General features: G+C 51.6%; 1 protein-coding gene and 1 long non-coding RNA gene across 5 annotated transcripts in view; one reads left to right on the forward strand and one right to left on the reverse strand.

The window, feature by feature from the left end:
* Window positions 1-694: 694 nt before the first annotated feature.
* Window positions 695-27,801, reverse strand: part of EXOC6B (exocyst complex component 6B) — a 344,538-nt gene continuing 317,431 nt past the window's right edge. For all 4 annotated transcript variants that reach the window (XM_032685217.1, XM_032685216.1, XM_032685215.1 and 1 more), the window contains 2 exons: window positions 11,034-11,146; window positions 695-5,051 (listed from right to left, as the gene is read on the reverse strand). In XM_032685217.1, the coding sequence (XP_032541108.1) occupies window positions 4,925-5,051; window positions 11,034-11,146 (240 nt within the window). In that variant the 3' untranslated portion in view covers window positions 695-4,924. The remainder of the gene's footprint in view (window positions 5,052-11,033; window positions 11,147-27,801) is intronic.
* On the forward strand, window positions 15,538-16,545 carry LOC116785548. The gene is made up of 3 exons (XR_004356585.1): window positions 15,538-15,649; window positions 16,051-16,175; window positions 16,443-16,545. It is a non-coding gene; the product is annotated as an uncharacterized LOC116785548 (long non-coding RNA).

Below are 27,801 nucleotides of genomic sequence, written 5' to 3' on the forward strand. Positions count from 1 at the left end.
TGCCTCCATGAACCTTCCGGTGGGAGGTGTCCCTGCCCATGGCAGGGGGTGGAACTGAATGGGCTTTAAGGTCCCTTCCAACCCAAACCATTCCAGGATTCCAGGATGGGCTGCCCATCACTCTGCTCTGCCCTCCAAGAGTTAATTCCTACTTGGAATTGCTTTCCCCACCTGCAAACCTCCAGGGAATCAAGGAGAGCAAAGGCTTGGGCTTAATCATGCTTGTGGATCATCCTAAAATCCCAGAATGGGTTGGATTGGAAGGAACTTTGAAGATCATCTCGTTCCAACCCCCTGCCATGGGCAGGGACACCTTCCACCATCCCAGATTGCTCCAAATCCCATCCAACCTGGCCTTGGACACTTCCAGGGATCCAGGGGCAGCCACAGCTTCCCTGGGCAACCTGGACCAGGGCCTCCCCACCCTCATAATTAAGAATTTTTGCTAGAAACCAATTAAAATAACCACCAAATTAGGCCAAACTTGGCTTTAGCTCAGAGTGTCCCAATGCCACACGGGCTGTGGGAGCCAGTGCCCATCCAGGGATTGCCTCCCATGGGATTCTCCCTAAATCTGGGTGTTCCAGCAGCAAATCTTTGCTGCTTGTCCAAAAGAGACCTTGAATTTTATCTTTTCCTAGGATTTAGGGGGTTTTTTTCCAGCCTTCCCAGCGATGCACAGGCACTTGATTAATTAAACAGTTAATTGCTGTATTGTTTAATAGAAGTTACAACAGGATAAATGTACAGTTGGAATTCAACATGCTAAATTCTAAAGCAATTCCACCTGGAAACCATGCAGTCCATTTCTTAATCAGTCCAGCTCTTTGCCTTCTCTTTTTTTTTAATCAGTAGCTCTGCTAGTGAGTTTTAAGGAAAAAAAAAACCAACAAACGAAACCAAAAAAAGTGTTCCCTTTAAAGTTAAACCTAATTTACTAAACTCTCCCCTTATTGTGCAACGACTTGTGCAAAAAAAGCTGTTTTTTCACCACGTCAGTTTACAAAATCACGGCCTTTCCTCCCCCCCCCGAAAAAAATAAAATAAAAAAAATAAGTGAGAAAAGGCAACTCAAGCAGCCGGTGGACAGGGAGGGATTGGGATGGGGGCAGGGATTGGGATGGGGGCAGGGATCGGGATGGGGGCAGGGATCGGGATGGAGTGTTTTCCTGTCAAAACTGGATCAGAGGGATGAGCCAAGGCAGAAAGAGCTTGGCACACACAGCATTCCAGAAGCCTGAGCTGCCCGTGGAATTTTTGGGGTGCTGCCCTCCCCCCCCCCCTCCCAAACTGGGGGAGCTGCGGGGGGGGGATGGATGCAAAGATTCCTAAATCCAGGGGTTGGAGACCGGAGCAGCAAAACTGGGATGAAGCAAATCACCCGGTCCCCAAGTCCCAGGCTGAGCTTCCCCCTCTCCATCCGGCACTTTTGGGGTGAATCCCACCCAGATCCCGGGGAATTTGGGTCGGTTCCCACAAAACTCACAACTTTCCCAGTGAACCAGCTGGGCTGGGAGCATCTTGAAGGCATTTGGGAGGAGATTTATTTGGGAGTTGTGCTCCCTTGGAGCTCCCCAGCAGCGGGACAAACACAGAGTAGGGAGCTGTAGGGAATGGGACACAGAGATCCCACCAGCCCCGTGACACCCAGAGGTGGGACACACACCCCACGGGGGCGTGGGAGGGTGTTCCCATGCTCCAAACCACTCCACGGTCCCAAAAAAAAGCACCAAACCCAACCCAGAACTAAAGGGAAAAGCCAGCCAGGGGTAGGAAACATCCAAAGGGTGGAGATGTTTCTCCCTGGGGTTTGGACACTGCTCGGAAGGGGTGGTTTTCCCCCAAAAGCAGCTCCAGCACAAGAGGCCACCGGAGCAGCCCTGGCTCCATCTCAGCCTCCTCATCCCACATTGCCTCCCAGCATCTCCCAGTCTGGGGCCAGCACAGACCCCACACCTCCTGCCCCAAAATTCCACCTTCCTGATTTTGAAGGAAACGAGCCCAAAGCAGCCCCTGGAACGAAGCACCAGCCAAACTTCTCCCGGCCCCATCCGAGCCGGGAGCTGAGGTTGGATCCGAAACAAAGTGCAAAAATCGCTGAGGGCGTCTGACCTGAACTCCAGCCCTTGGAATAAACCGAAAAAAAAAATCCCAGGAAAAGCCTCCTCCTCTCTCTCACACGTGCTGATGGCTCAGGGAGAACACTCCCCTCACCTGTGGATACACTTTGGGCTGCAAATTCCCACCTTATATAGAGTTACTGCCAACCCTTGGGCTGCCTGACAAGATGATAAAGAGGATAAGAAGTGCAGATGCTTCCCAGGAAGCCAAAACTGGGTGGGTTTTTTTGGTTAATGTGGTTTTTTTTCCCCCCACTGGTGCTGTTTGTTTTCCTGGAATATTTTTGCGAATATTTGCTGGAAAAACTGGGAGAACAACCCGATTTTTTTTTTCTACAGCCACTGCTTAAAAACTCAAACCCTTTAAGTGCCTGGGGAGGGAGGGGTTATAGCAGCATTATTTATTTGGGGGGGGGGGCTGCAAATCTTCACTTGAGGGTTCTGCTCCCTCTTCCCACCCTCCTTAGAAATTCCCTTTCCCTCCTGAGCAGCTCCATCCCCAGCGGAGGATCCCCGTCATTAGCAGGGGACTTAGAGGGGATTTGGAATGTCTTCCAGGGCTCTTCAGGCAATCTGTTCCAAAGATTAATTTTATTTGGAAGGGGATGGAGCCGCATCTCTTGGAACAAAAAGTTAATTGGGACCAGAGCACCAAAAATGCCATTTTTCATCCCGGGGCTGCGACTCGCGGTTCAGGCTCCTGACCTCCCGAAATCAGGAACTCCCAGAATCCCTCCCTGGGCCAAATGGGTCTTTCTCAGTGGCAAATCTGGAGTGCCAGGAGCTGGTTTGTGGGATCCCAATCCCAGCTCCTCCAAGAAGATCTTAAAGGAGGGAGGAAACCCACCCCGGGCACGGCACGGCCACGTCGTCCCTCTGGGAATTGAAGCTCTTGGATGGAGATGGGAAGGAGAGCCTGGATGTGGGATGGGGATGGGAAACAAGGTGTTGCCTGAAGGCCTCAAGCTGCATTGAGGTTTTCTTGCAGGAACATGGAATACAGGAGGGAAAAATGGAATTTCAGGGCGGCAGCAGATGCTTCGTTCCACCAAAATCCCTTCCCTATATCTGAGGATCCTGATCCTTCTCCCTTTATCCCACACCCTGACTGAGTTCCTCTGGTCCCCCTGGAAGCCTCTGCTGGGTCATTTGGGGGTTTGTCTACAAAGATGATCCATTTCTGGCCACGTGACACCAACTTTCCTTCACCTGCTTCTTTTTCCTTCATCCTCCTTCCATGCCCTTCCAAGAGGCATTAGAAAGGAATTCACCTCTGATCCCCCTCCAAAACCAAGGAACCACAATGCCAGGATAGGTTTTCCCTCTTATTAATGAAAATAATCCCTTGGTCCTCATGGATGGAGGCGGCTGGGGCAGAACAAGAGCCCCAGGAGGTCATTCCTGACCATATTCCCGTTCACTTCCAGGGTTAAGCAACACGAATCCTTCCCAAAAACAAAACAAACCCCCCAAAAGTCTCACTGAGGAACAAGGAGAGAGGATAAAGCCTCATCCCCTTCATGCATCCCAGAGGGTGGGAAATGGGTTGTAACATCCACCAGGAAGATTTTAATTCCCTTTACCATGAGGGTCTGGGAGGTGGGGAATGTGGCTGGATAAGTTTTCACCTGCAGGACTCGGGAGTCAAAAGGGTAATGAGATGATAAGGGGGAAAATCCCCCTCAGTAACCTGAACCCCGGAGCTAAAATCCTGGTGGGAATGTTGCCCTGCTCCTCAAAAGCTGCCTGATTCCAGCAGAGGATCTTTGGGAACCTTCAGAGCTGAGGGGAATTTTGTCCACAGGCACTTTGGAGCTGGAGTGGGGGGCTGAGCATTGCTGACTCCATGCCGGGGATTCCACAAGTTTCCCACTCCACGTCCCACCCAGGGCTGCTCCAAGGAGCAAACCAAGGGAAGCAGGGGAGCTTTACCCCATGGAAGCATCAAGAGGAATGGGAAGATGGGACACCAGCATGGAAAAGAGAGGGAAAACCCCTGAATGCAGTGCCCTGGACATCAGGAGAGCTCAGTTTTACGCCACCCCTCCATTCCTGCTGCCCGAATTCCAGCAGCATTCCAGCACCAACCCGGCTCCACGGGACACCCTGCCGGGTTATCCTTTGGCTCTCCCTTTCCAAATCTAATTAATGAGGCAGCTCTAAAGCCCTTCTCCACCCAGTGACAGGCCCACAGACCCCAGCAGGTCCCGGTGGTGGAGCTCAGGGGTGGCCACGCTGGTCACGGACACATGGGAAAAGGTCACAGCTCCCAGGATCTCCAGGGATCTCCCTTTCCTAAGGTGGAAACCAGCTCTTAGATGGGAAAACGAGGAGAAAAACTGGGAAATCACTTTGCCTTTCCTCCTACCTATAAATCCAAACCACCAGCTGGCAAGACACACTAACAGGTGACCCTCTTCCCTTTGACCGGAGACCATGAGAAGAACCCAAACCGCGGCTCCTCCCTCCTTTTTTTTTGTGGATAACAACAGGAAGGCAGGATGATCCCTTCAATCTGGTCAATCCCACAAGAAAACAGTCCGGGTGTGAGCTTCCCTCTCAGGCTTTAGGATTTCCCAGTGGCTTTCCAAACCCCTGAAAATAGGAGTTTATCCCAGGAGCCTCCCGACGCCCCCTCCGAGCCTCTTTTCCCAGGGACTGTTTCACCAGGAGGGAAAGGGGGGGAGTGTGGAGGAGGGGAAAGGTTCCAGGAATATTACAGGTGAATAAAAAAATACATATATTCTCTTTCAACAAGGATCCCAAGTCCAGGGGGGGTTTTGGGAAGGAGGTGCCCAGCTCCCTCAGGAGTGGTGGCTGTTGATGAGGCCGCGGAGCTGCTTGGCCACGGTGTCGATGAGCTTCTGCTTGTCCCGCTCGTTTTTCCGAAACTGGGCAAAAACGTTGTTTTTCCTGCTCGTGTCTCTCATCCTGCGCAGAGCAGAAAGAGGTTATGGCACAAGGGATCATCGCCCCCCGAGCCCCGGGAGAGAATCATGTGGGAATTTCGGGTGTTCAGGGAGGAGGCGCCTGAATTTGAGGGCTCTGTCGCATTTTGGGGCATCATTTTGCCTTTGCATGGTTGTTTTTTTTGCTCTAAGCCTCACAAATCCCAATCAGTGTCACTATGGGGTCTCCAGTGACAAAATCCACGAAGCCCTAAAGCCTCTCCCTCCAAACAGGTCCCTTCTGAAGTGGTGCACGACAGCGACGTAATTTCGGGAGGAAATTAAAAAATTAGCATTAAATCCACGGAATGAAGGGGTTTAACTTGAAAAGGTGCGTTGTACGAGGCTGTTGTGGAGGTTGGAAAGGTCTGGAGTTGTGAACTTAAAATATTACATGGAATCATGGAATGGTTTGGGTTGGAGGGGACCTTAAAACCATCTGGTTCCAACCCCCTGCCACGGGCAGGGACACCTTCCACTAGCTCAGGTTGCCCAATATATATATAAATAATTTATATTAATTATAAATTGAAATAATTGATATTTAAGGAATGAATCCAGCTTTTTTGAAGCAACACACTGGTCTGGGAAGGGAAACCACCCCACCAGGATCAACCCTTGAGCAGCTCCTGAAGGTACCAACCTCCCACCACCCGACTGGTTGGGGCTCAGCTCTTCCACAATACCTCGATTTGTACCTGATTTTCTGGGTAAATCAGATCTGGTAGAGGCTGAGGGGCTTTGGATGCATCCCACAATCCTGGTTTTTTTGGCTTTGGAGACCAAGAACAAGGATTGAAGTGACAGGGACACAAAAAATATCCAAGGGTTTTCATGCTTCAATCTTCCTAAAAAGAGCCAAAGGGAATCTGAAATGTTCCCAAAAACATCCAGCTTGGAAGTGGAAACAAGGATAACAACTTTATCCCAAAGGCTAATTTACTGGAGTTGTAAATGCCCAAAGACACGGGATTACAAGGGAGCTGCTTTCCCCACAGTAACTGGAGAGCCTGGAGCACTTTAACTCAGCAAAATAAGGATTGTTTTTTTATTTTCCCTGGGTTTTTTTGGCCAGAGATGCTGCTCCCCTGCAAGAACCAGGGAGCAACCGTGCCTATGGGAAGAGGAGTTGGGAGCTGCCCGGGTTAGACCTGTCCCAGGATCGTGAATTTTGGACACTTCCACAGCTCTGAACAGCTCCAGAGATCTCAAAGTGCTTCACCAGGAGAGCTGAGAGCTCTCTCAGGTTATGTGGGGACACCAGAGGTGCTGAAAGTCAACTTGTACCTTCAGAAACTTCCTCCCAATGTTGTATCCACCACTCTCCATCCCCTCCTGCTGCAGGTGACACACACGGAATTTAGAGCAGGACTTTCTCTGCCCTGTCCCAGGATCATGAATTTTGGGCACTTCCACAGCTCTGAACAGCTCCAGAGGTCTTGAAGAGCTTCACCAGGAGAGCTGAGTACCAGGTTATGTGGGGACACCAGAGGTGCTGAAAGTCAACTTGTACCTTCAGAAACTTCCTCCCAGTGTTGTATCCACCACTCTCCATCCCTGCCTGCTGCAGGTCCCAGGTGACACACAGGGAATTTAGAGCAGGACTTCCTCTGCCCTGTCCCAGGATCATGAATTTTGGACACTTGTACAGCTCTGAACAGCTCCAGAAATCTCAAAGTGCTTCACCAGGAGAGCTGAGAGCTCTCTCAGGTTATGTGGGGACACCAGAGGTGCTGAAAGTCAACTTGTACCTTCAGAAACTTCCTCCCAGTGTTGTATCCACCACTCTCCATCCCTGCCTGCTGCAGGTCCCAGGTGACACACAGGGAATTTAGAGCAGGACTTCCTCTGCCCTGTCCCAGGATCGTGAATTTTGGACACTTCTACAGCTCTGAACAGCTCCAGAGATCTCAAAGTGCTTCACCAGGAGAGCTGAGAGCTCTCTCAGGTTATGTGGGGACATCAGAGGTGCTGAAAGTCAATTTGTACCTTCAGAAACCTCCTCCCAATGTTGTATCCACCACTCTCCATCCCCTCCTGCTACAGGTGACACACAGGGAATTTACAGCAGGACTTCCTCTGCCCTGTCCCAGGATCGTGAATTTTGGGCACTTCCACAGCTCTGAACAGCTTCAGAGATCTCAAAGTGCTTCACCAGGAGAGCTGAGAGCTCTCCCAGGGTACATGGGGACGCCAGAGGTGCTGAAAGTCAACTTGTACCTTCAGAAACCTCCTCCCAGTGTTGTATCCACCACTCTCCATCCCTGCCTGCTCCAGGTATTCTCAGGTGACATGCAGGGAATTTAGAGCAGGACTTCCTCTGCCCTGTCCCAGGATCGTGAATTTTGGACACTTCTACAGCTCTGAACAGCTCCAGAGATCTCAAAGTGCTTCACCAGGAGAGCTGAGAGCTCTCTCAGGTTATGTGGGGACACCAGAGGTGCTGAAAGTCAACTTGTACCTTCAGAAACCTCCTCCCAGTGTTGTATCCACCACTCTCCATTCCCTCCTGCTGCAGGTGACACACAGGGAATTTAGAGCAGGACTTCTTCTGCCCTGTCCCAGGATCATGAATTTTGGAGACAATCATCCTCCCATGGGACACCTCCACAGCTCTGAACAGCTCCAGAGGCCTCAAAGAGCTTCACCAGGAATGCTGAGAGCTCTCCCAGGGTACATGGGGACGCCAGAGGTACTGAAAGTCAACTTGTACCTTCAGAAACCTCCTCCCAATGTTGTGTCCACCACTCTCCATCCCTGCCTGCTGCAGGGAATTTAGAGCAGGACTTCCTCTGCCCTAAGGGGATCCTGAGCATCCTCAGAGCCATCTCTGACCCCGTGGGACCTGTTCAGGTCCAGGAAGTATTTCTGAAGCAACACAAGCTCTATGCAAGAAAACCTTGGTGTATGTTTGAGTGATTAGAGGAGAGCTGGGTGGATAAAACCACTGGATGAGGATGGAAAGGAATTGCAGGTGGAGCACTGATCCCACAACAAACCCACAGGTGGGTCAGTTAAAGCCTGGGAGGGATGGGAGCTGCTGGTTCCTCCAGACACCACGTGAAGGTAGAAGCACTGAGCCATTAAGTATTACTGATGAATTAAATTCCCCACAGGACACCGAATCCTGCAGGATTTGGGTTGTGCTGTGCAGATTCACAGTTCCATTTCTCTGAGAGGAGCCCTGGGACGACCGAGCCCGGGTCTGTAACGTCAGCGCCGGGATGAGAAGTGAAAGGAAGGGAAAGAGAGAGCTCAGCTCCGTCCCCACCCCTGTCAACAAACACCCCCTTCAACAGAGCCAAGCTTTGTTTAAATTAATCTATAAGGAAAAAAAAGGGAAGGGAGTAAAAGCTCCTCTTTTAGCTCTAATTAGTGCATTTGAGACGCCAAAGTTCCCGGAGGGCCCCGTTTTCAAAGGCAGTTTGCATTTCCATCGTTTAGTGCTCCATTTAAACCAAACAATCAAGGCACTGCAAGGTGAGGGTGAAAGCCCAGGCAGGCAGAGTCCTTACACTCGGGGTATCCTGGGAGAGATGTGCCGTTGGGAAAAGAGATAATGATGGAAACGGGTCACAAACCGAGCCAGAGGATCGGAATTTCCCCCCTGCCTCGAGGGCTGGGAGCACCGAGCTCAGGGAGGACACTCAGGGGAGCTGGAGCTGGTGGGTGATGGACAGAGACCCCCCCAAAAGGGCCTGAAGTCCGAGTGGGGAGAGGGCAGAGCTCCTGGAGTGGCACAAGGATGAGGGACATGCAAGTGCCAACCTGGCGATTTCACCAGGGGTTCCTCCAGAAATTCAGTTGGATATGTGAAGATTGTCCTTCAGATTCCTTTCCATAATGGCAAGGAGTGATGGGACAAGGGGGAATGGCCTTAAGTTGAAGGAGGGCAGGGTTAGATGGGATACTGGGAAGGAATTCTCCCCTGTGAGGGTGGGGAGGCCCTGGCATAGGTTACCCAAAGAAGCTGTGGCTGCCCCTGGATCCCTGGAAGTGTCCAAGGCCAGGCTGGAGCAGCCTGGTCTAGTGGAAGGGGTGGGTGGGGAACTGGATGACCTTTAAGGTCCTTTCCAATCCAAACCGTTCCATGATTCCATGACAATGAAATGAGATCCCTTTAGGGGAGATCAAGCAAGTCAAGCTGGGGTTTGGTGGTTTCTTAATACCATCACTGAGTATGCAGCTGCTTCTCCTGCTGTCCCACTGCCTTCCCAGCCACTGCCATGGATCCCAACTCACTGCCTGCCTCCAATTTCCTGGCTCTTCCAGCTGCCTCGTGTCCAAGGGCTCAGATTTCTGATGGCTCTTTATTTTACCATTTTACCAATAGCCCTGAAAACCCCTCAGGCTTTGGCATCACAGATCTTTGGTGCTTCCCTTCCCTCAAGGGTGGGATGGCCCAGGGTGTCAGCTTGGGAAATCACAGAATTATGGAATTATTTAGGTTGGAAAAGCCCTCTAAGATCACCCAATCCAACCATTAACCCCACACTGCCAAGGCCACGTCCCTAAATAACACATCCCACAACACGTGAAGTACCCACAGAACAACCATCTCCGTGGTATAAAAGTGCTTTAAATGCAGAAAACTCCCAGAGTTTAATCCCCATGGACCATTTGGCCACATCTGGATGCCACGAGATGCTGTGGAATGAGTTCTTTTCCTCTGCTGGAGAGGAAGGGGAGGTTCCTCAGATGATTCAGCTCCAAAGCTCAGGAACACCCCAAGGTCACTCAAAGGATAATTTGGGTTGGGAGGGACCTTTAAGGATGTCCAATCCCACCCCCTGCCACGGACAGGGACAACTTCCACTATCCCAGGTGGCTCCAACCTGGCCTTGGATGTTCTAGAAGTGTGGCCTCAACCTACTCAAACCCAACTGCATCCCTGGAAGTGTCCAAGGCCAGGTTGGAGCCACCTGGGCTCGTGGAAGGTGTCCCTGCCCATGGCAGGGGGTGGCATTGGATGGGCTTTAAGGTTCCTCCCAAGCCAACCATTCCATGATTCCATGATGGTTTTATCCTGCCTGTTCCTCCATGCAAGACTTAGCAGTGAGGTGTCCGTGGAACGAGCTGCTTGGATAATTATTAATTATCATTTTTGGCTGATCTCTTCTCTGTCCCATCAGCAGGTCTGAGGGGGCAGGAGGGGAGTGGATCCTCCCAAAACCAGCTTGGAGGTCACCTAAATGCACTGTCCCTGTCCCACAGGGCTTCTAGCACTTGATCCTCTCCGTGGATCCAACAGAAGGGAGATGGGAGTAGAAATAACAGAAATAGAAATAATAGAATATAACAATAATAATAATAATAGAATATTTTCAGTTGGAAGGGACCTCCAAGGATCATCTGGTCCAGCTGCCCAACCACTTCAGGGCTGATCAAAAGCTGAATCCTGCTGTCAAGGGCATTGTCCAAATGCCTCTTAAACACTGCGAAATTTGGGGTGGGTTTCGATTAGATATTGGAAGAATATCTTGTCTATTTTTTTTATATATACATATATATGTCTATTTTTTCATATATACATAAATATATATATATATAAAATATATATTATATAATAATTAATACAATACAATATTGATATATATTGTATATTGAATATCTCATGCCTGCAGACCAGCAAATTTTAAATCATTTTGGGGCCTGAGATCCCACCTTTGCAGTGGAATTTTGCTGTAAGACAAGGAAAACTCTGCTTAGGAGTGAAATAAAAACACAGACCCTCAGCCAAGTCCATGAATTTTGATAAAAAAACCGGGATTCAGGTCAGAGGGATAAATCAGGAATTTCCTATTTGAGCTCCCGCTGTCCACCTGGGGGGGGAAATCTTTGCTCCCTGGATCCCGAGGAGCCTCCTGCTCTCCGAGCTGCTCCATCCCAGCACTGCCAGGATGGAATGAGCTGCCAAAGCGAGACTGGGGTGAAAACTATCCCGGGATTCCGGAGCCACACTCACTTTTCCAGCAGGACCAGGGCAGTCGTGGGGTTCACACGGAGGTACTTGCACGTGGGCTGCCCGTAGTCAGCCAAATACGTCGACCAATCCCACTGGATGAACAGATCCAAGAGCTGGAAAGGGAACAAAAAAAAACCAAAACGGATAAAAGATTTTAAAAAAGCTGGAAAAGGGAGCAGGTGGTTTAGCTGGAATCTGGCAAAGGTCCTGGACAGGTGGAGTTCACCACCAAAAATGGCTGGAAGGCTTTATTAATTTGTTTATTATGGTTCTGCTAATGTTTAATTATCAAGTGTTATTAATTTATGAATATTTAATGCTGATTTATGCATGACTATGTTAATTTATAGTGCACTCCCGCTCCGTTATCTCTGTTTTTGGGGTGAATTAGTGGATTTGAGGTTTGAGACATCCCGAGAAGGTGGGTGGGGAAGGACCCCAGAGCCCTGACACTCCCAGCCCTGGCAGGAGGATGCTTTTGGGGTCAAAGTCACCACAGATTTCTACAGTCCCCAAATAACCCCTGGTGTTGTTTGACCCATTCCCCCGAGATCTCCCACCATGTTTGTTCCATCTCAACACCTTCCAAGTGCTTTGGGAGTGACTCCAAGGAGCAGAACTCCCTGGGGAGGTGTGGGACCCGCTCAGGAGCTCCGGGGTTTATTTTGGGTGGATGCATCTCCCAGAGCCTGGAAGTCCCAGGTGCTTTCCAGCCCTCTGCAAGAGAAACCACCGGGTCCAACAGTGGGGGGAGGAAAAGAGGGTTAATTACAGAATCCCAGGAAATGCTGAGTTGGAAGGGACCCACAAGGACCATGGAGTCCAACCAGCCCTGCACAGGACCAGCCTCGAGAATCCCATGTGCCAACTGTGACAGTCCCAGCTCCAGACCTCCAAAATTCCTACCTGGTCAACTCCACAAGCGCCCCAGCGCTCCCAGAGGAGTCAGGTGAGGGACGAGCAAACTACAGACCAGGCTTCCTAAATGCTCTGTTCCCATATTTTTTTTTCCTTAAAACCCAACCAGGAGCTCCCACGTCTTTCCCTCACCCCTCAGTGGCTTTCCCACCCACACCCACAGCCGAGGATCCATGGGATGCAGCCTTCACCTCCACCATCTAAACCAGGTTAATTAAGAGCTTCATTCCCCTCCCTTCCCAAACATTCTACACTGGAGGGCAGCTGTCAACACTCTATTTGAGGACAGACTCCCATGTCTTTCCCTCATCCCTCATTGGCTTTCCCACCCACATGGACACTGCTGAGATTCCACAGGATGCAGCCTTCACCTCCACCATCTAAACCAGGTTAATTAAGACCTTCTGCATCTCCCTCCCCTCCCCAAACATCCCGTCTTGGAGAGCGGTTGTGACCACTCTATTTGGGGACGGGCTGCCAAGCGTGTGGACGTCTTCATCTCCCGCCTCGGCGCGTCCCGGCGCCCACCACCGAAGCCGGGAGAAGCCGGGAGAAGCCGGAACCATAGAGGGCCCATTGTCCCCGCGTCTCCATGGTTTTCCTGGAGGCTCCGGCGCTGTTTAACAACGCGCCCTGCCCCGCCAAGAAGGGGATTTAGCTCCTCCGAGACCTCGAGATACAAAACAAAAATGTGCAACAAGATTCTCTTTGACTATGTAGGTCAGGGCAAAGAAAAACAAGCCGTCGGGAACAATCCCGCGGGCTGGCGGGGGGGACGGATTAGCCGGGACCTAAGAGGCCTTTTCCAGCCCGCGGTCCCGCTCGGCTTTGTGCGCCGGGGCCATTGTGTCAACTCCAAAGCCGAGCTGAACATCGTTGGCAGGAGGTTTTTCCAACGGTTGGCACCTCCAAGAGACGACCTCCAGGATGATTTCACAGGCCCCTTTCAGGCGGGAGCGGCGGGGCCAAGGCCCTCCCGCGTGGGGTTTGTCGGCCGCTGGGAGAAGTTGTGACGGTTGTAGAGGCTAAATGGGAACCCCCACAACGCACCAAAGGCCTCTCGCTGGTGGCCCGGGGAGGCCGAACGTGCCTCGGGCAAAGCCCGAACAAAGCAGAACGAGTTTATCGCCGTGGAAAAGCGCCCGAGGGGCCAGGTAGCCCTTTGTGGGGAACGGGAATAAAGGGCTGGGGGAACGGGGTGAAAGGAGCAGGGAAGTGAAAAGGTGAGGGGTAGAAGCGGTTGGGAGAAGGTGGAATTAAAATGTTGGGAGTTGTTGTAAACAGGGAGGCGGCGGAGGCTTGGGAGCTCAGAGGAGGCCCCAGAGATGTTCCCGGGGCTGGAGTCCCTCTGCTCTGGAACCAGGCTGGGAGAGCTGGGGGGGTTCCCCTGGAGAAGAGAAGGCTCCGGGGAGAGCTGAGAGCTCCTTGCAGGGCCTGAAGGGGCTCCAGGAGAGCTGGAGAGGGACTGGGGACAAGGGATGGAGGGACAGGACACAGGGAATGGCTTCAAACTGACAGAGAAATTCCAGTGACATGGAGGTGCTGGTCAACTGTGGCTGAACATGAGCCCAGGTGGCCAAGAAGGCAAAGGGTACCTGGATTGTGCCAGCCCTGTGTGGCAGCAGGACCAGGGCAGTGCCCGTCCCAGTGCTGGCACTGGTGAAACCCCACCTTGAATTCTGGGGGCAGTTCTGGGCCCCTCACAAGAGGGACACGGAGGGGCTGGAGCAGGGAAGGGAACGGAGCTGGGGAAGGGGCTGGAGCAGCAGGAGCAGCTGAGGGAGCTGGGGGGGCTCAGCCTGGAGAAAAGGAGGCTCAGGGGGGACCTTCTGGCTCTGCAACCTCCTGACAGGAGGGGGGAGCTGGGGGAGGTCGGGCTCTGCTCCCAGGGAACAAGGGACAGGAGGAGAAGAATGGCCTCAATCTGTGCCAGGGTAGGTTTAGATGGGATATTAAGGAAAATTTCTCCACAGGAACAGGCTGCCCAGGGCAGGGGTGGATCCCCACCCCTGGAGGGATTTAAAATCCCTGTGGATGTGGCACTTGGGGACATGGGTCAGTGGTGGCCTTGGCAGCACTGGGAGAACAGTTGGGTTCGACGATCCTCGAGCTCTTTTCCGACCTAAACCATTCCATGATTCCAAACGCCCCCACCTCAAGCTGGACCTTCCCGGAGCTCCCTCGGAGCCCGACTCCCCCCGGCTGGCTCTCGACAGTGACGGATGGCCTGTGTATTTTCCAACTGTTTGCCCACATCCATCTTTTTGGCTCAGCAGGTCCGAGGATATCCAGGGCCGGCACCTTTGCCGGGGGCAGCGCCGGCGCTCCGGGTCGTGCTCCGGAGGGGAGAGGGCTGGGGAGGAGGAAGCCCAGAGGCTCAGGGAGAGCTGCCTCGGAACGATTTATCTGTCACATAAATGTGGTTTTATTGGTTTTACTGTTTCAACTTTTCACCTCTGCTGCTAAATCTGAACGGCCCAGACACACACACACAAAAAAAAAAAAAAAAAAAGGGAAAGGAAAAACCCGCCCGGGCTGCTGAGGGTCTGCCGGGGGAGTTTCCAAATAAAATATGCAAATACCATTAATTCTTTAAACGAGAGTCTCCCTTTCAAGGCCATAAATCAAACTCGACAGCACGTACACTGGGGGGAAAGGGAAAAGAAGAGGAGGGGAAAAAAATCAAGAGGAGCTTTTAGCACGATGATGCTGAAGGGGGGATAAGCTCAGGAAGCTGCAGGGCTTGTGGAGAGCAGGAGAGAGGTTCAGGTGCGTGTTTATAAGAATGAAGGAACGGAGAGTGGTTTCAATGTGATGCCAAAAGAGAGGTAAATTAATTAAAAATAATAAATTAAAAAAGAAATTAAAATTGGTTTTATACAGATATATGAACTTTTCCCCCAATGGTGAAAATTGAAATGGTCGAATCCAAGAGAGGAAAATGCTGGAAAGAAAGAAAGAATTAAACTGGGAACCAGCTGCCAGCCCTGCCCCAGGCTCTCCTAAGCAGGGGCTGAGAAGCACTTTCTCCCCATTTCATGGAATCACAGACTCACAGAATCATCTAAATTGGAAAAGACCTTTAAGATCACTGCCACAGAATCATTTAAATTGGAAAAGACCTTTAACGTCCTCGAGTCCAACCGTCAATTCTACCTCAAAACCCACTTCCTTTTCACTCCCCTCGCAACATCACGTTCAAAAACATTCTTTTCCTCCGAGCAGAGGCTTGTTTTTAAGCCCCTCACCCCAAGCACAGGGACAGGATGGTTGAAAACCTCACTGCTGGTGGCAAACGGGGACAAGGCCACGACTTTGTGTCTCCCTCCAGACGGGAGGCAAGGTGGGACAGCCCTGAGCTGGGCGAAATTCCTTCAGCCAAGCCAGGAATAATGGAATGTGAACCCCTCAACTGACTCAAAACACAGTTTGCAAGCTCTGCCAGAGCCCTCAGAACAAGATCTGAGCCAGCACCAGCACCGGCACACTTGCCCCCGTGTCACAGAGTCACGGAATTACGGAATGGTCAGGTGGGAAGGGACCTTATGGAACATCCAGTTCCACCCCCTGCCATGGGCAGGGACACCTTCCACTAGATCAGGTCTCTCCAAGACCCTTGGACACTTCCAGGGATGGGGGAGTCCACAAAATAGACCTCTCACTGTGGACTTCAAGAAAAGTGGGAAGTGATGCCCAAGGTAAGGAAGATGGCAGGAAAGGGAGTCCCACGTCTTCTAAGATAAATAACCCCCCCCCAAAAAACCTCTTGTCCTATCTCAGAGAAGTCAGGATGATGCTGCAGGGATAACTCTGGATCTGGGATCCTCGCAGCCCAAAGGACATCTCCTCTACTCCTCAAGCCTAAAACATGAAGGTTAAATATTTATGGAATCACAGAATCCCAGAATGGTTTGGGTTTGACAGGACCTTAAAGCCCATCCTGTTCCACCCTCTGCCATGGGCAAAGGACACCTTCCACTAGACCAGGTCTCTCCAAGTCCCATCCAACCTGGCCTTGGACACTTCCAGGGATGGGGCTGTGACTGCCTTGGAAGGGATTTGGTTCCATAAGAGACATTCCCTCATCACAATGTTCCAGTCCTTAAAGGGTGGCTACAAGCAGCAGGAGGAGGAAGGATCTCTCTTCACAAGGAGAAGACACATAAAGCCTCCAAGTTACAACAGGGGAGGTTTTGTTTCAATATAAGAAAGAAATTCCTTAAGGTGAGAACAATCTTTAACTGGAATAACTTCCCTGGGAGTGTGGTGGGGTCTCCACTGCTGGAGGACTTCAAGGTGCAACAGGAGAGGGTGCTGGATCATCTCATCCAGGCTTCCTTTCCCACAGAAATGATCTCTCAAGGTCTTTTCCTAACCTGGTTGTTCCATGGTTCTGTGATTCCATCCCAGAAATAAACATCCCTTCCCTTTTATATTATTATAATATATCTACAATATTATTATAAATATTACCACAGTATTTATTCCCAGTGACAAGAGTGAGCACCAAGGTGGATTGAGGACTTTCCTCTGCCAAGACCGTCCCAGTAGATGAGATGGTGAGAGGGTTGGTGGGAAACATTCCGCACAGAACTAAACCTTCCCTTCAATAAAAGCCTAAATTAGGGAATTCTTGTGTCCCTGCAGCTGTTTATCACCCTTTCAGTCCTTGTTCCTCCAAGCACACCCGGCCTGGGTGCAGGTTGTGTGTGAGGTTTTCCTTACAGCGGGTTTTTGGGAGACTTGGATCCACATGGAAGGGCCAGTGATGCCACATGGTTGCAGCCAAGCTTTCAGGATGAGTTTTGTGTCCCCTGCATGCCAGGGCATGGAAAAGTGTTAACTAAGTCAGGCTTGGTGTTTTCCCAGCTGGAAGGAGCACTCCTGCCCTGAAACCTGCTCAGGGTCACCCATGAGCGACTGTTCCTGCTTTCCAGGGGGAGAAGGAGGGAGTATTTTCAGAACCAAGCTGAAAAACAGCTCTCAAAAGCTTTATTATCCCTTCTAATCCTCACAACCTCGGAGCCTGATGCTCTTTTTCCACAGTCCTTGTGGCAGCACACGGAATGAACGGCCTCTGACCCGACACCTTCTGCAAACGGGCAGTGCTGGCAAGAGATCACAACACGAGCTCACAAACCTATGGAGATCTTGCCTTTAAAAAGCTTGTTTCAGTGACTTAGCACCACAACTCCTTCCCTAAAGGTGACAACAAGAGGTTCAGAGTAAATCAGCACTTGAGTCCCACCACTGTTCCGCCAGTAGGAAGGGACAGGATGCTCCCAGTGGGACCAGAAACCAGCCAGGTATGACCCGATCCTGCTGGGTACTTCCATAAAAGACCAAAAACTACGGAAAACCAGGGGGAATTCCCGGTTTGCCCGTGCCTAAGCTTGCCCACAACCCATCCCACCGCTGGCTGAGCAGCCCCTACCAGAAGCCAGCTGGGAATTGTTCCGGAGCACAAAAGCCCAGGGAGCTTCCAACACCAGCAGCCACAGACCAGGCCATCCAAACTCATTTATCTTGGTGAGGTTTCAATTATTCCTCGTGGGAAAGGAATATTGAAAGAGAAAGAAATATTGGAAGCCACGGGGAGATGTGGGTTTGGACAATAGTGGTGCCCAGAAGAAAAGGCACCGCGAATTGGAACATCATGTTGGTTCCTTTAATTGCGAAAGACACGGAAGGCAAAACTGTGGCCTAAGTGAAAACAGGAGCAGATTTGTCACTGATTTCCCTGGAAATGAAGATTTGCTCCGTGTTCGAGCATCCTTTGCACGAGGGGGTGGGAGCAGTAAAATGCCCAGCTTGGAGAATGTTCAACTCCAGGGATCCACACACGGAGCACAGGGAAGGTTTAATCGGATTTCAGGTGCTCACCAGCCCTGGATTTCCTGGAGTTATTACAGATCAGAGAGTTCTGCTTGGAAGTCCAACCCTCCCAGTGGCTCCTGGGAATATGTCCCACCCAGGGATGTCCTTTCTCCTGGACACTCACGTAGGAGCGCTCAGAGAAGAACCCAATCCAAGTTCCTCATTTAACTTGTCTGATTTTACAAGCTAAGGCAGCAATTCAATATTTTTTTTTTTTTTTTATATCTGCAAAAGTCAAACAGTTCTTGGAAAAAAAACACGAGAGGAATCTGGAAGGATTTATGGCAGACAGGACAGTATGTAACAGAGAGAGGTTTGAGACCAACAAAGCCCTAATCTGTCCAGTCTGGATTATTTTCAGATTCATATTATTGCCTGTTTATAGGTTTTTGTATTCCTGACATTAGATTTCCAGCGGGAAGGGCTCCAGAAATCTCTCTGCCTGCGTTGTGTGCACAGAGAGATCTCTCCTGGTTTTCCATCTGCAAGTGTTCATGGTTTATGAGGAGGAAAAACCTCTGGCTTTCCACCTGCTTTGAAGCACCGCTGGAATTACATAGGGCATCCTTCCCGCTCTGTCAGAAGGTGTTTATTCCAGGGGTCTTGTTAAAAACCCCCAACACAAAATTCTACCTTCAAAATGTTTCTGGTTGTAACTCACAAAAAAGAAACAACCCTTCCTTTTGGGTTAAATTGAGGAATCCACCTTCTCCCCCCACCCCGCCACACGAAACCACACGAAGGAACCTCGAAAGGTTGTTGGGCTTCGAGAGAAGTGCTGCAAAACACGAGCTGAGGAGTAGCACATCCTGTTGGGGTGACAGTCCTTGAGGTGCTGGAAAGTCCCCACCAGCTCCCTTCACGTCCCGCTGGCTTTGCCGGTGCAGGACCGTGGCTTTTATTCATTCCCTGGATATTTGCCCGGAGGGGGAAAAGCTAAACCAAATTCTAGGGAAATCCCAAGTTTCTCTACTGGTGGCAAAGCACTTGGGGGGGGGGGGGGGGGGAGGGAACAAAAAAAACAAACAAAACAAACCGACAGAAACGAGGCATGAAAATGATTTGGTGCAAACCCAGTGGGATTTCAGCGTTTCGGGATAAAATCCGGCGTTTCCAGCGATAACCACCCAGCCGGGGGGGAATTTTATGAATGGTCACGAGAACAAAAGGAAACTCTGCCCCTGCTGGGTTCGGTAGCCAATTTACACTCCTTAAAATAATTCTTTTGGACTCATCAGATTCTCTGGGCAGGTTCACAAGTTTGCAGGGAGTATTTCCACCCTCCAGACCCTACGATCCGGGTAGGACACGAGGACAATACTGGGCAGGAGCCAAGAGAAATGAAAGAGCCTCGGAAGAGCGTTCCAGAGGGACTGCTATTGAATAACACTTTGCTTTTCCATTTAGCCGTCACAAAAGGGGGATTCATTCCCAAAGAAATGATGTCTCCTTTAGAAGCATCTCCCCAGTAGCTGCTCCGGGCTCAGACACATCCAGGAGCTGCATCCAACCCTGTTCCCAGCAAGGATGGAGCTGGCTGAATTCTCCAAGGTCAACATCCAGTGTTACCAGGGGGCTGAATTTGGGATGTGATGCTTGGAAAACGCTCAGCTCGGAGATAATGATTGTTAGAAGCATTTTTTGAAGGTGTTTCAGGCAGGAAAAGGTGGGTTTGGGGAAGGTAAAAGACCCCCCAGCTCCGTGGCTGGGAGGTGGTGGCTCTGTGTTCAAGTATCCCATGGATATGGGAATTCCTTCCCGTTGCTGTATTCCATGTGTGTATGCCCTCCTGGATTTATCTGACTGGCCCTGCCCGACCCACACTTCAAAATCAGAAAGCAGAAAGCTTTTCCAAAGAAAACGCTAAGAAACGACATGGGAAATCCAAATATCAGGATCCTTTGGTAAGGGAAGAGTTAAACACCAGCACGAAACCCCCACAAAACCCCCTAAACACGGGAAAGGAGGTTGAGAGGGGAGAAAAGCAACAGTTCAGCATGTCCAGCATCGATCTGATTGTACCAAAGGGGGAAAAAAAATCGCTTTGATGCCCCTTTTCCAGGGGAAAACAGATAGAGCAGCCAGAAAGCTTTGGGGAAGGGAGAGGCTGATGCTCCTCATCCTCTGGTAGTTCAAGGGACCTGCAGGGCTCAGGGTCTGCCCAGTTTCTAAACAGGTCCAGCCCTACTTGGTGCCACCAGCAACAGGACATGACACCCGGACACCCCGGTGAGGGGTTGGAGGGTCTCCCACCAGCACGAGGAGCAGGGCTGGGTGAGCCTGCTCAGCAACCAGGATCCTTCCTTCCCAAAAAAAAGCTGGGATGTCTGACTTTCAACCTCTCCTGACATCCCTGAAGCACCAGCATCACCTTCCCCGAGCCCCGCGGGCACCAAACCGCCACCACCACGCTGCTCCTTCCTGTTGCTCAGCTGACGCACCGAGGTTGTGTTTTTCTTTTGTTTACACGTTAAAAAAGGGGCTAAAAAAAAAGAAATAAAATAAAAAGGAAAAAAAAAAAGAAAAAGCAAGAGGAGGTGACCTCTTGCTCACCCCGGGCGGGCTCTGAGAAGCTGCCGCTGCCTTCACCTCCGGATGAACTTTCAGATTATCTCAGACAAGATTCACCTTGCATTGAACTTGTCCCCGGCGCGGCAGCGCAGTCACGTAACCTTGATTAAACATTGCAGCACGACGTGGCTATAAATTTAATGAGCATTATCAGGGCTTCCTCCCGCTCCTCCCCGGGTAGGGGGAGCGATGGAAGCGCCGGGAAGCGCGCGCCGGAGCGGCCGGGAGGCGGAGGAGCAGGGAAACCTCGGGTGGGTCGAGGAATGAGAAGGGAGATGGGGGTTTGGGAAGAGTGGGTGATGGGGGCACCACTTGGCCTGTTCAGCCTGGAGGAGACTGAGGGGACACACACTGGGGTCTTCGACGTCCTCACGAGGGGAAGAGGAGGGGCAGGCACTGATCTCGTCCCTCTGGTTTTGTGCTTCCCATCATTGACTTCAGAATCCCGGGATATGCTGAGTTGGAAGGGACTCCCAAGGACCATCCAGCCCAACCCTCAACCCTGCACAGGTCCAGCCCCGAGAGTCCCACCCTGTGCCCCAGAGGATCAGCCAAACCCTCCTGGAGCTCTGGCAGCCTTGGGGCTGTGCCCACTGCCCTGGGGAGCCTGGGCAGTGCCCAACCACCCTCTGGGGGAAGAACCTTTGCTTGAGATCCAACCTGAGCCTGCCCTGGCACAGCTCCAGCCATTCCCTGGGTCTTGTACCTGGTCCCCACAGAGATGACTTGCTGTGGGTTTGGTTCCCACCTATAGAGAAGCAGGAACAGGAGGGAGATAGAGCAGCTCCTGTGCTGTTCAATGCAATGAGTTGTGTCTGGGCTCTGCAGCAGGAGCAAGTGGCTCCCAGTGCCCACCACGAGCAGGGATAACCCATGGAATCATTACAGGGCTTGCTGCTCAAAGAACCAGCTGAGGGCACTTGGTGTGTTCAGCTGGAGCAGAGGAGACTGAGGGGAGACCTCATTGGGGTCTTCAACATCCTCAGGAGGGGCAGAGGAGGGGCAGGGACTGAGTTCTGCGCTGGGGGGACCAGGGACAGCACCGAGGGAATGGCTGGAGCTGTGCCAGGGCAGGCTCAGGTTGGATCTCAGGCAAAGGTTCTTCCCCCAGAGGCTGGTTGGGCACTCCCAGGCTCCCCAGGGCAGTGGGCACAGCCCCAAGGCTGCCAGAGCTCCAGGAGGGTTTGGCTGATCCTCTGGGGCACAGGTTGGGGCTCTTGGGGCTGGGCCTGTGCAGGGCTGAGGGTTGGACTGCGTGATCCCTGTGGGTCCCTTCCAGCTCAGCACATTCTGTGACTCTGTGACCGAAGCAAAAGCAAAAACCCTGAACAACAACAAGGCGCTCCACCAATTCCGTGGGTCCCTTCGCCCAGCAGGAAACCTTCCTGGGGCCGCGGCCTCCTAAACTCTGGCTGCCCTTTTCCCGCCGCCCGTCGCCGCGTTCCCGGAGCTCTTCCAAGCCGCAGCCGTGACGGGAGGCAGAGGCAGCCGCCTCTTCACCTCCCAGCTGACACGGAGGGAACGGGAGAGCTCGGCATCCGCAATTCCTGCTGCGCTTCCAGCCGCGCTTCCAACCGCAGGGGTCACTCGGCCGCGCGAGGGGAGAACGTCTGGGCGGCGAAACAGATACACTCGAGTTCAAGTGCTTGAAATACCTTCCTTTTTTTAAAAAAAAAACAAAAAAAACAAAAAAAAACCAACCCCAACACTCAGAACTGAACTAATATATCCCTGCTTTCCATGATGACTTCCTCCTGAGCTCCGGGGTTTTGTTTAGCAGATCCATTGTTCCCGGCCGGCCTTGCCCTGGGGTCCAATCCTACCGCGGTCTCATTTTTCCCCCCTATGTAACCGATGCTTATTTCTTTAAGCTCCACTGTAAACACAAACCATGCTGCGCTGCCCCGGCCTGGCTTTGCAGGAGGGGCAGGCTCAGACCTGGGACTGCTCCCTTTTGTGTTGCTTCCCTAGGAAACAAAAAAAAAAGGTTGGGGCTGCTGGTTCCAGGGATTCGAACACCTGCGGGATGCGGGTGGTCCCCGCGCTCCGGCGCGGGATCGATGACCTTGTGCTGCTTCCAAGGCTGGAAACATGTGGCCTTGCTAATTATAGACCTCTTTAATGTTCATTAGGGGCAGGGGCTGAGGCGGTGGCAGCATCTGGAGGCCTTTGAGGTGCTCGGGGTGAAGGAGGAAACCACCAGACAGTGTCCCATCGGTGGGGAGAAATAGAAAATAGGAATAAAACCTGGGCAGAGGGGATGGTTCAAGGAACACAACGGGAGATGGGGATTTGGGAAGGGTGGGTGATGATGGGTTTGTGCTTCCCATCATTTCCTTGTTGTGGGTTTGGTCCTCGCCCAGAGCATCCTCCTCGCCCCAGCAGCTGGAGTAGGGGGAGCTGGGGGGATCCAAGAACTGCTCCTGCTGCAGCTCCAAGGGAACATTTGGAGCATAAGGGGCTTTTTTTCCCCCCAGGGGTTCTCTCCCCCTGGTTCCTAAACCAGCCTCCCAGGAGAATCAGGTTGGAAAAGACCTTTAAGATCATCAAGTCTGATCATTCCCCAGCACTGCCAAGGCCACCACTGACCATGTCCCCAAGTGCCACATCCATAGGGATTTTAAATCCCTCCTGGGATGGGGATCCACTACTGCCCTGGGCAGCTGGGCCAGGGATGGACAACCCTTTCCAGGAAGGAATTTTCCCAATATCCAAACTAAACCTCCCCTGGCACAGCTTGAGGCCGTTCCCTCTCCTCCTGTCCCTTGTTCCCTGGGAGCAGAGCCCGACCCCCCCCAGCTCCCCCCTCCTGTCAGGGAGTTGCAGAGCCAGAAGGTCCCCCCTGAGCCTCCTTTTCTCCAGGCTGAGCCCCCCCAGCTCCCTCAGCTGCTCCTGCTGCTCCAGCCCCTTCCCCAGCTCCGTTCCTTTCCCTGCACACGTCCCAGCCCCTTCATGTCTCTCTTGTCTGAGGCCCAAAACTGCCCCCAGAATTCCAGGTGTGGAGATTTGCTCCAGGAACCTGCCCAAAGATGGATTCAGCATCAGTACAGAAGAAACCAGTGACACTGGGGTCTCTGTCCAAGGGAGAGGATGGAAAGGGCACCAGAATCAGGGACCTGTCCCCTGGATTTGGACACATGACTTGGGGATCTGTCACCAAAATTTGGGCACCAAAATCAGGGACCTGTCACCGAGATTTGGGCACCAGAATCAGAGACCTGCCAGCAGGATTTGGGCACCTGAATCAGGGACCTGCCACAGAGATTTGGGCACCAGAATCAGGGACCTGCCACCTGGATTTAGACACTAGAACTGGGGACCTGCCACTGGGATTTGGACATCAAAATCAGGGATCTGCCACTTGGATTTGGGCACCAGGATCAGGGATCTGCCACTGAGATTTGGGCACCAAAATCAAGGATCTGCCACTGAGATTTGGGCACCAAAATCATGGATCTGCCACCTGGATTTAGGCACCAGAATCAGGGATCTGCCAGCAGGATTTGGACACCGGAATCAGAGACCTGCCACAGAGATTTGGGCACCAGAATCAGGGACCTGCCAGCAAGATTTGGGTACCAAAATCAGGGATCTGCCACCAGGATTTGGACACCAAAATCAGGGACCTGCCACCGAAATTTGGGCACCTAAATCAGGGACCTGCCACTGGAAAGGGATTAGGGATGGAGGAGGTAACCTTGGATGCCAGCAGCTCCCCCAGGAAGGTTTGCTCACCAAACTCCCAGAGATGTTCCCCCCAAAGGCACCATGTCCTTCCCTGGCAGCACCGCCTGCAAAACTAATTGAGCCCCCGAAATAACCCTGCCAATTTGGGTGGTTGATTAGGACTATTTTTATAAGGCCATGGGATTTATATTTCCAGAGGCTGAAGGAGCTTTTGGAAAACAGGGAGAGTCATTTCGAGCCGTTCAGGGGATTCTATGGAGAGGGAGATGCAGGAACAAGTGGATATTTAAACCAGCTGTGGAGACAGGGCTGGTAAGGAAACATTTGGCTTAAAGTAAACACACAGAAATAAAAGAACTTTGCAGGAGCAGAAAAAAATCGTGGAGTTTGGCACCGCTTGGCATCGGGGAAAAAATAACTGGATTTCTTTGGCTTCTGGAGATGAATAAATTCCCAGGAAAAATGTGAAGGTAAATTCATGATTTCACCTTCTATTTTTGATTGACAGGGTAAAAAGACTCTTTTTTTTTTTTTTTTTTTTTGGAGGATCTGCCACCAGGATTTGGGCACCAGACTTGGGGAACTGCCAGTGGAATTCAGGCACCAAAATTAGGGACCTGTCACCTGGATTTGGGAACCAGACTCAGGGGCTTGCCACTGGGTTTTGGGAACTAGAATTAGGGACCTGCCACCTGGATTGGGGCACCAGAATCAGGGATCTGCCACTGGGATTTGGACAAGAAAATCAGGGACCTGCCACTGGGATTTGTGCACCAGAATCAGGGATCTGCCACCAGGATTTGGGCACCAGACTTGGGGAACTGCCACTGGAATCTGGGCACCAAAATTAGGGACCTGTCACCTGGATTTGGGAACCAGAATCAGGGACCTGCCACTGGGATTTGGGAACTAGAATCAGGGACCTGCCACCTGGATTGGGGCACCAGAATCAGGGACCTGCCACTGGGATTTGGGCACCAGATTCGGGGAACTGCCAGTGGAATCTGGGTACCAAAATTAGGGACCTGTCACCTGGATTTGGGAATCAGAATCAGGGACCTGCCACTGGGATTTGGGAACTAGAATCAGGGACCTGCCACCTGGATTGGGGCACCAGAATCAGGGATCTGCCACTGGGATTTGGACAAGAAAATCAGGGATCTGCCACTGGGATTTGTGCACCAGAATCAGGGATCTGCCACCAGGATTTGGGCACCAGACTTGGGGAACTGCCACTGGAATCTGGGCACCAAAATTAGGGACCTGTCACCTGGATTTGGGAACCAGAATCAGGGACCTGCCACTGGGATGTGGGAACTAGAATCAGGGACCTGCCACCTGGATTGGGGCACCAGAATCAGGGATATGCCACTGGGATTTGGACAAGAAAATCAGGGACCTGCCACTGGGATTTGGGCACCAGATTCGGGGAACTGCCAGTGGAATCTGGGCACCAAAATTAGGGACCTGTCACCTGGATTTGGGAATCAGAATCAGGGACCTGCCACTGGGATTTGGGAACTAGAATTAGGGACCTGCCACCTGGATTGGGGCACCAGAATCAGGGATCTGCCACTGGGATTTGGACAAGAAAATCAGGGATCTGCCACTGGGATTTGTGCACCAGAATCAGGGATCTGCCACCAGGATTTGGGCACCAGACTTGGGGAACTGCCACTGGAATCTGGGCACCAAAATTAGGGACCTGTCACCTGGATTTGGGAATCAGAATCAGGGACCTGCCACTGGGATTTGGGCACCAGAATCAGGGATCTGCCACTGGGATTTGGACAAGAAAATCAGGGATCTGCCACTGGGATTTGTGCACCAGAATCAGGGATCTGCCACCAGGATTTGGGCACCAGACTTGAGGAACTGCCAGTGGGATTCGGGTACCAAAATTAGGGAACTCTCACCCGGATTTGGGAATCAGAATCAGGGACCTGACACTGGGATTTGGACAAGAAAATCAGGGACCTGCCACTGGGATTTGGGCACCAGATTCGGGGAACTGCCAGTGGAATCTGGGCACCAAAATTAGGGACCTGTCACCTGGATTTGGGAACCAGAATCAGGGACCTGCCACTGGGATTTGGGAACTAGAATTAGGGACCTGCCACCTGGATTGGGGTACCAGAATCAGGGACCTGCCACCCAGATTTAGACACTGGATTTCTGGCTCCAGGTCTGACAGAGCCATTAATTCCCAACTCCTTCAGCAAGTCCATGGATGGGTAAACCACCAAACTTCCCCTTGGGATGTTCATCATTCCCGTTGGCATCTATGGGATGAGGCAGGTGTTAAATGCCAAGAGCCAAGGCTTTCTGGGGGACTTTCAGGTGAGCTCCCCCAAAAATGTGCATCCAGGAAATGTTAGATGGGATATTGGGAAGGAATTGCTGGCTGGGAGGGTGGGGAGGCCTTGAAATGAATTTCCCAGAGAAGCTGTGGCTGCCCCTGGATCCCTGGAAGTGTCCAAGGCCAGGTTGGAGCAAGCTGGGCTGGTGGAAGGTGTCCCTGCCCATGCCAGGGGGTGGATGAGGGACTTTAAGGTCCTGCCAAGCCAACCAGGCTGTGATTCCACGGTTAAAAGAGGAGGATTTAACATTCCCACTCACGTCAGGTCTGTCTGGGAGCCTGGCCAGCACCTCTCACCCTCCCCAAACCTCCTCCTCCTCCAAAATCTCGACTTTATTTAAACCTCTTCCATTCCTGGTGGACACCAACCATTTTAGGGACTGGGAAACTGCACGAAACCGAAGCGTAGAGTTAAAAAAAAAAAACAAAACATGTTTTTTGCATGGAAAGCGTCCAAGGCTTAATTTTGGCACCTGAAAATCACCCTGCAAACACCCAGGGTGATCCAAGGAATTAAAAAGAAAGCCCCAAAAATCTTGCAGGACACACATTCCTTGGAATAATATGATGCCACGAAGAGGCCGAGCACGAGCTGGGGCAACGTTTCATCCTGTTCCCGCACACGGGGAGCTCCGGCCGGATTTAGGGATATTTGCTGGGAGATAAAAAGAAACCCAACAACCTTTGGAATGACCCACAAACAAAGGGAAAGGCTTTTCCTTCTGCTGTGTCACAGTAACCTCTGGATGGCCTCGCACTCATTGTCCCAGCCTTGGAAAAGGTATAAACAAAGGCGGGTTTCGGGTGCCAAGAGCCGGGAGAGGAGAAAAAGGAGCAGCAAAGTGGCTGAAAAATCCCTCTGCGCTCCCGTCCAGGGGATAAATCCCGGGAATGTGACCCGTGCGTGGATTTACTGCTCTGTCAGAAAGCAATTCCTGGGGGAAAAAGGGGGATAGAGATGATGGAGAGGTGCCTGTGGATTTGGGAATTTGACACTGGGAGGGTTTGAAGTGATGGTTCTCAATGGATGGGGTGGGATCCCAAAAAGTGCTGCCCTGGTTAAGGAGAAAGAGAAGAACAAAATTCCCACTTGGGGTTAAAAATGTTCTCTATTGGTGCAAAGGGAGGGTTTGGGATAATGATTCCCAATGGATGGGGTGGGATGGGATCCCAAAAAGTGCTGTCCTGGTTAAGGAGAAAGAGAAGAACAAAATTCCCTTTTGGAGTTAAAAATAATCTTTAGGAATGTTGGTGCAAAGGGAGGGTTTGGGATGATGGTTCCCAATGGATGGGGTGGAACAGGATCCCAAAAAGTGCTGTCCTGGTTAAGGAAAAAGGGAAGAACAAAATTCCCAT

Source organism: Chiroxiphia lanceolata, chromosome 4 (assembly GCF_009829145.1).
Source record: "Chiroxiphia lanceolata isolate bChiLan1 chromosome 4, bChiLan1.pri, whole genome shotgun sequence".
Lineage (NCBI taxonomy): Eukaryota > Metazoa > Chordata > Aves > Passeriformes > Pipridae > Chiroxiphia > Chiroxiphia lanceolata.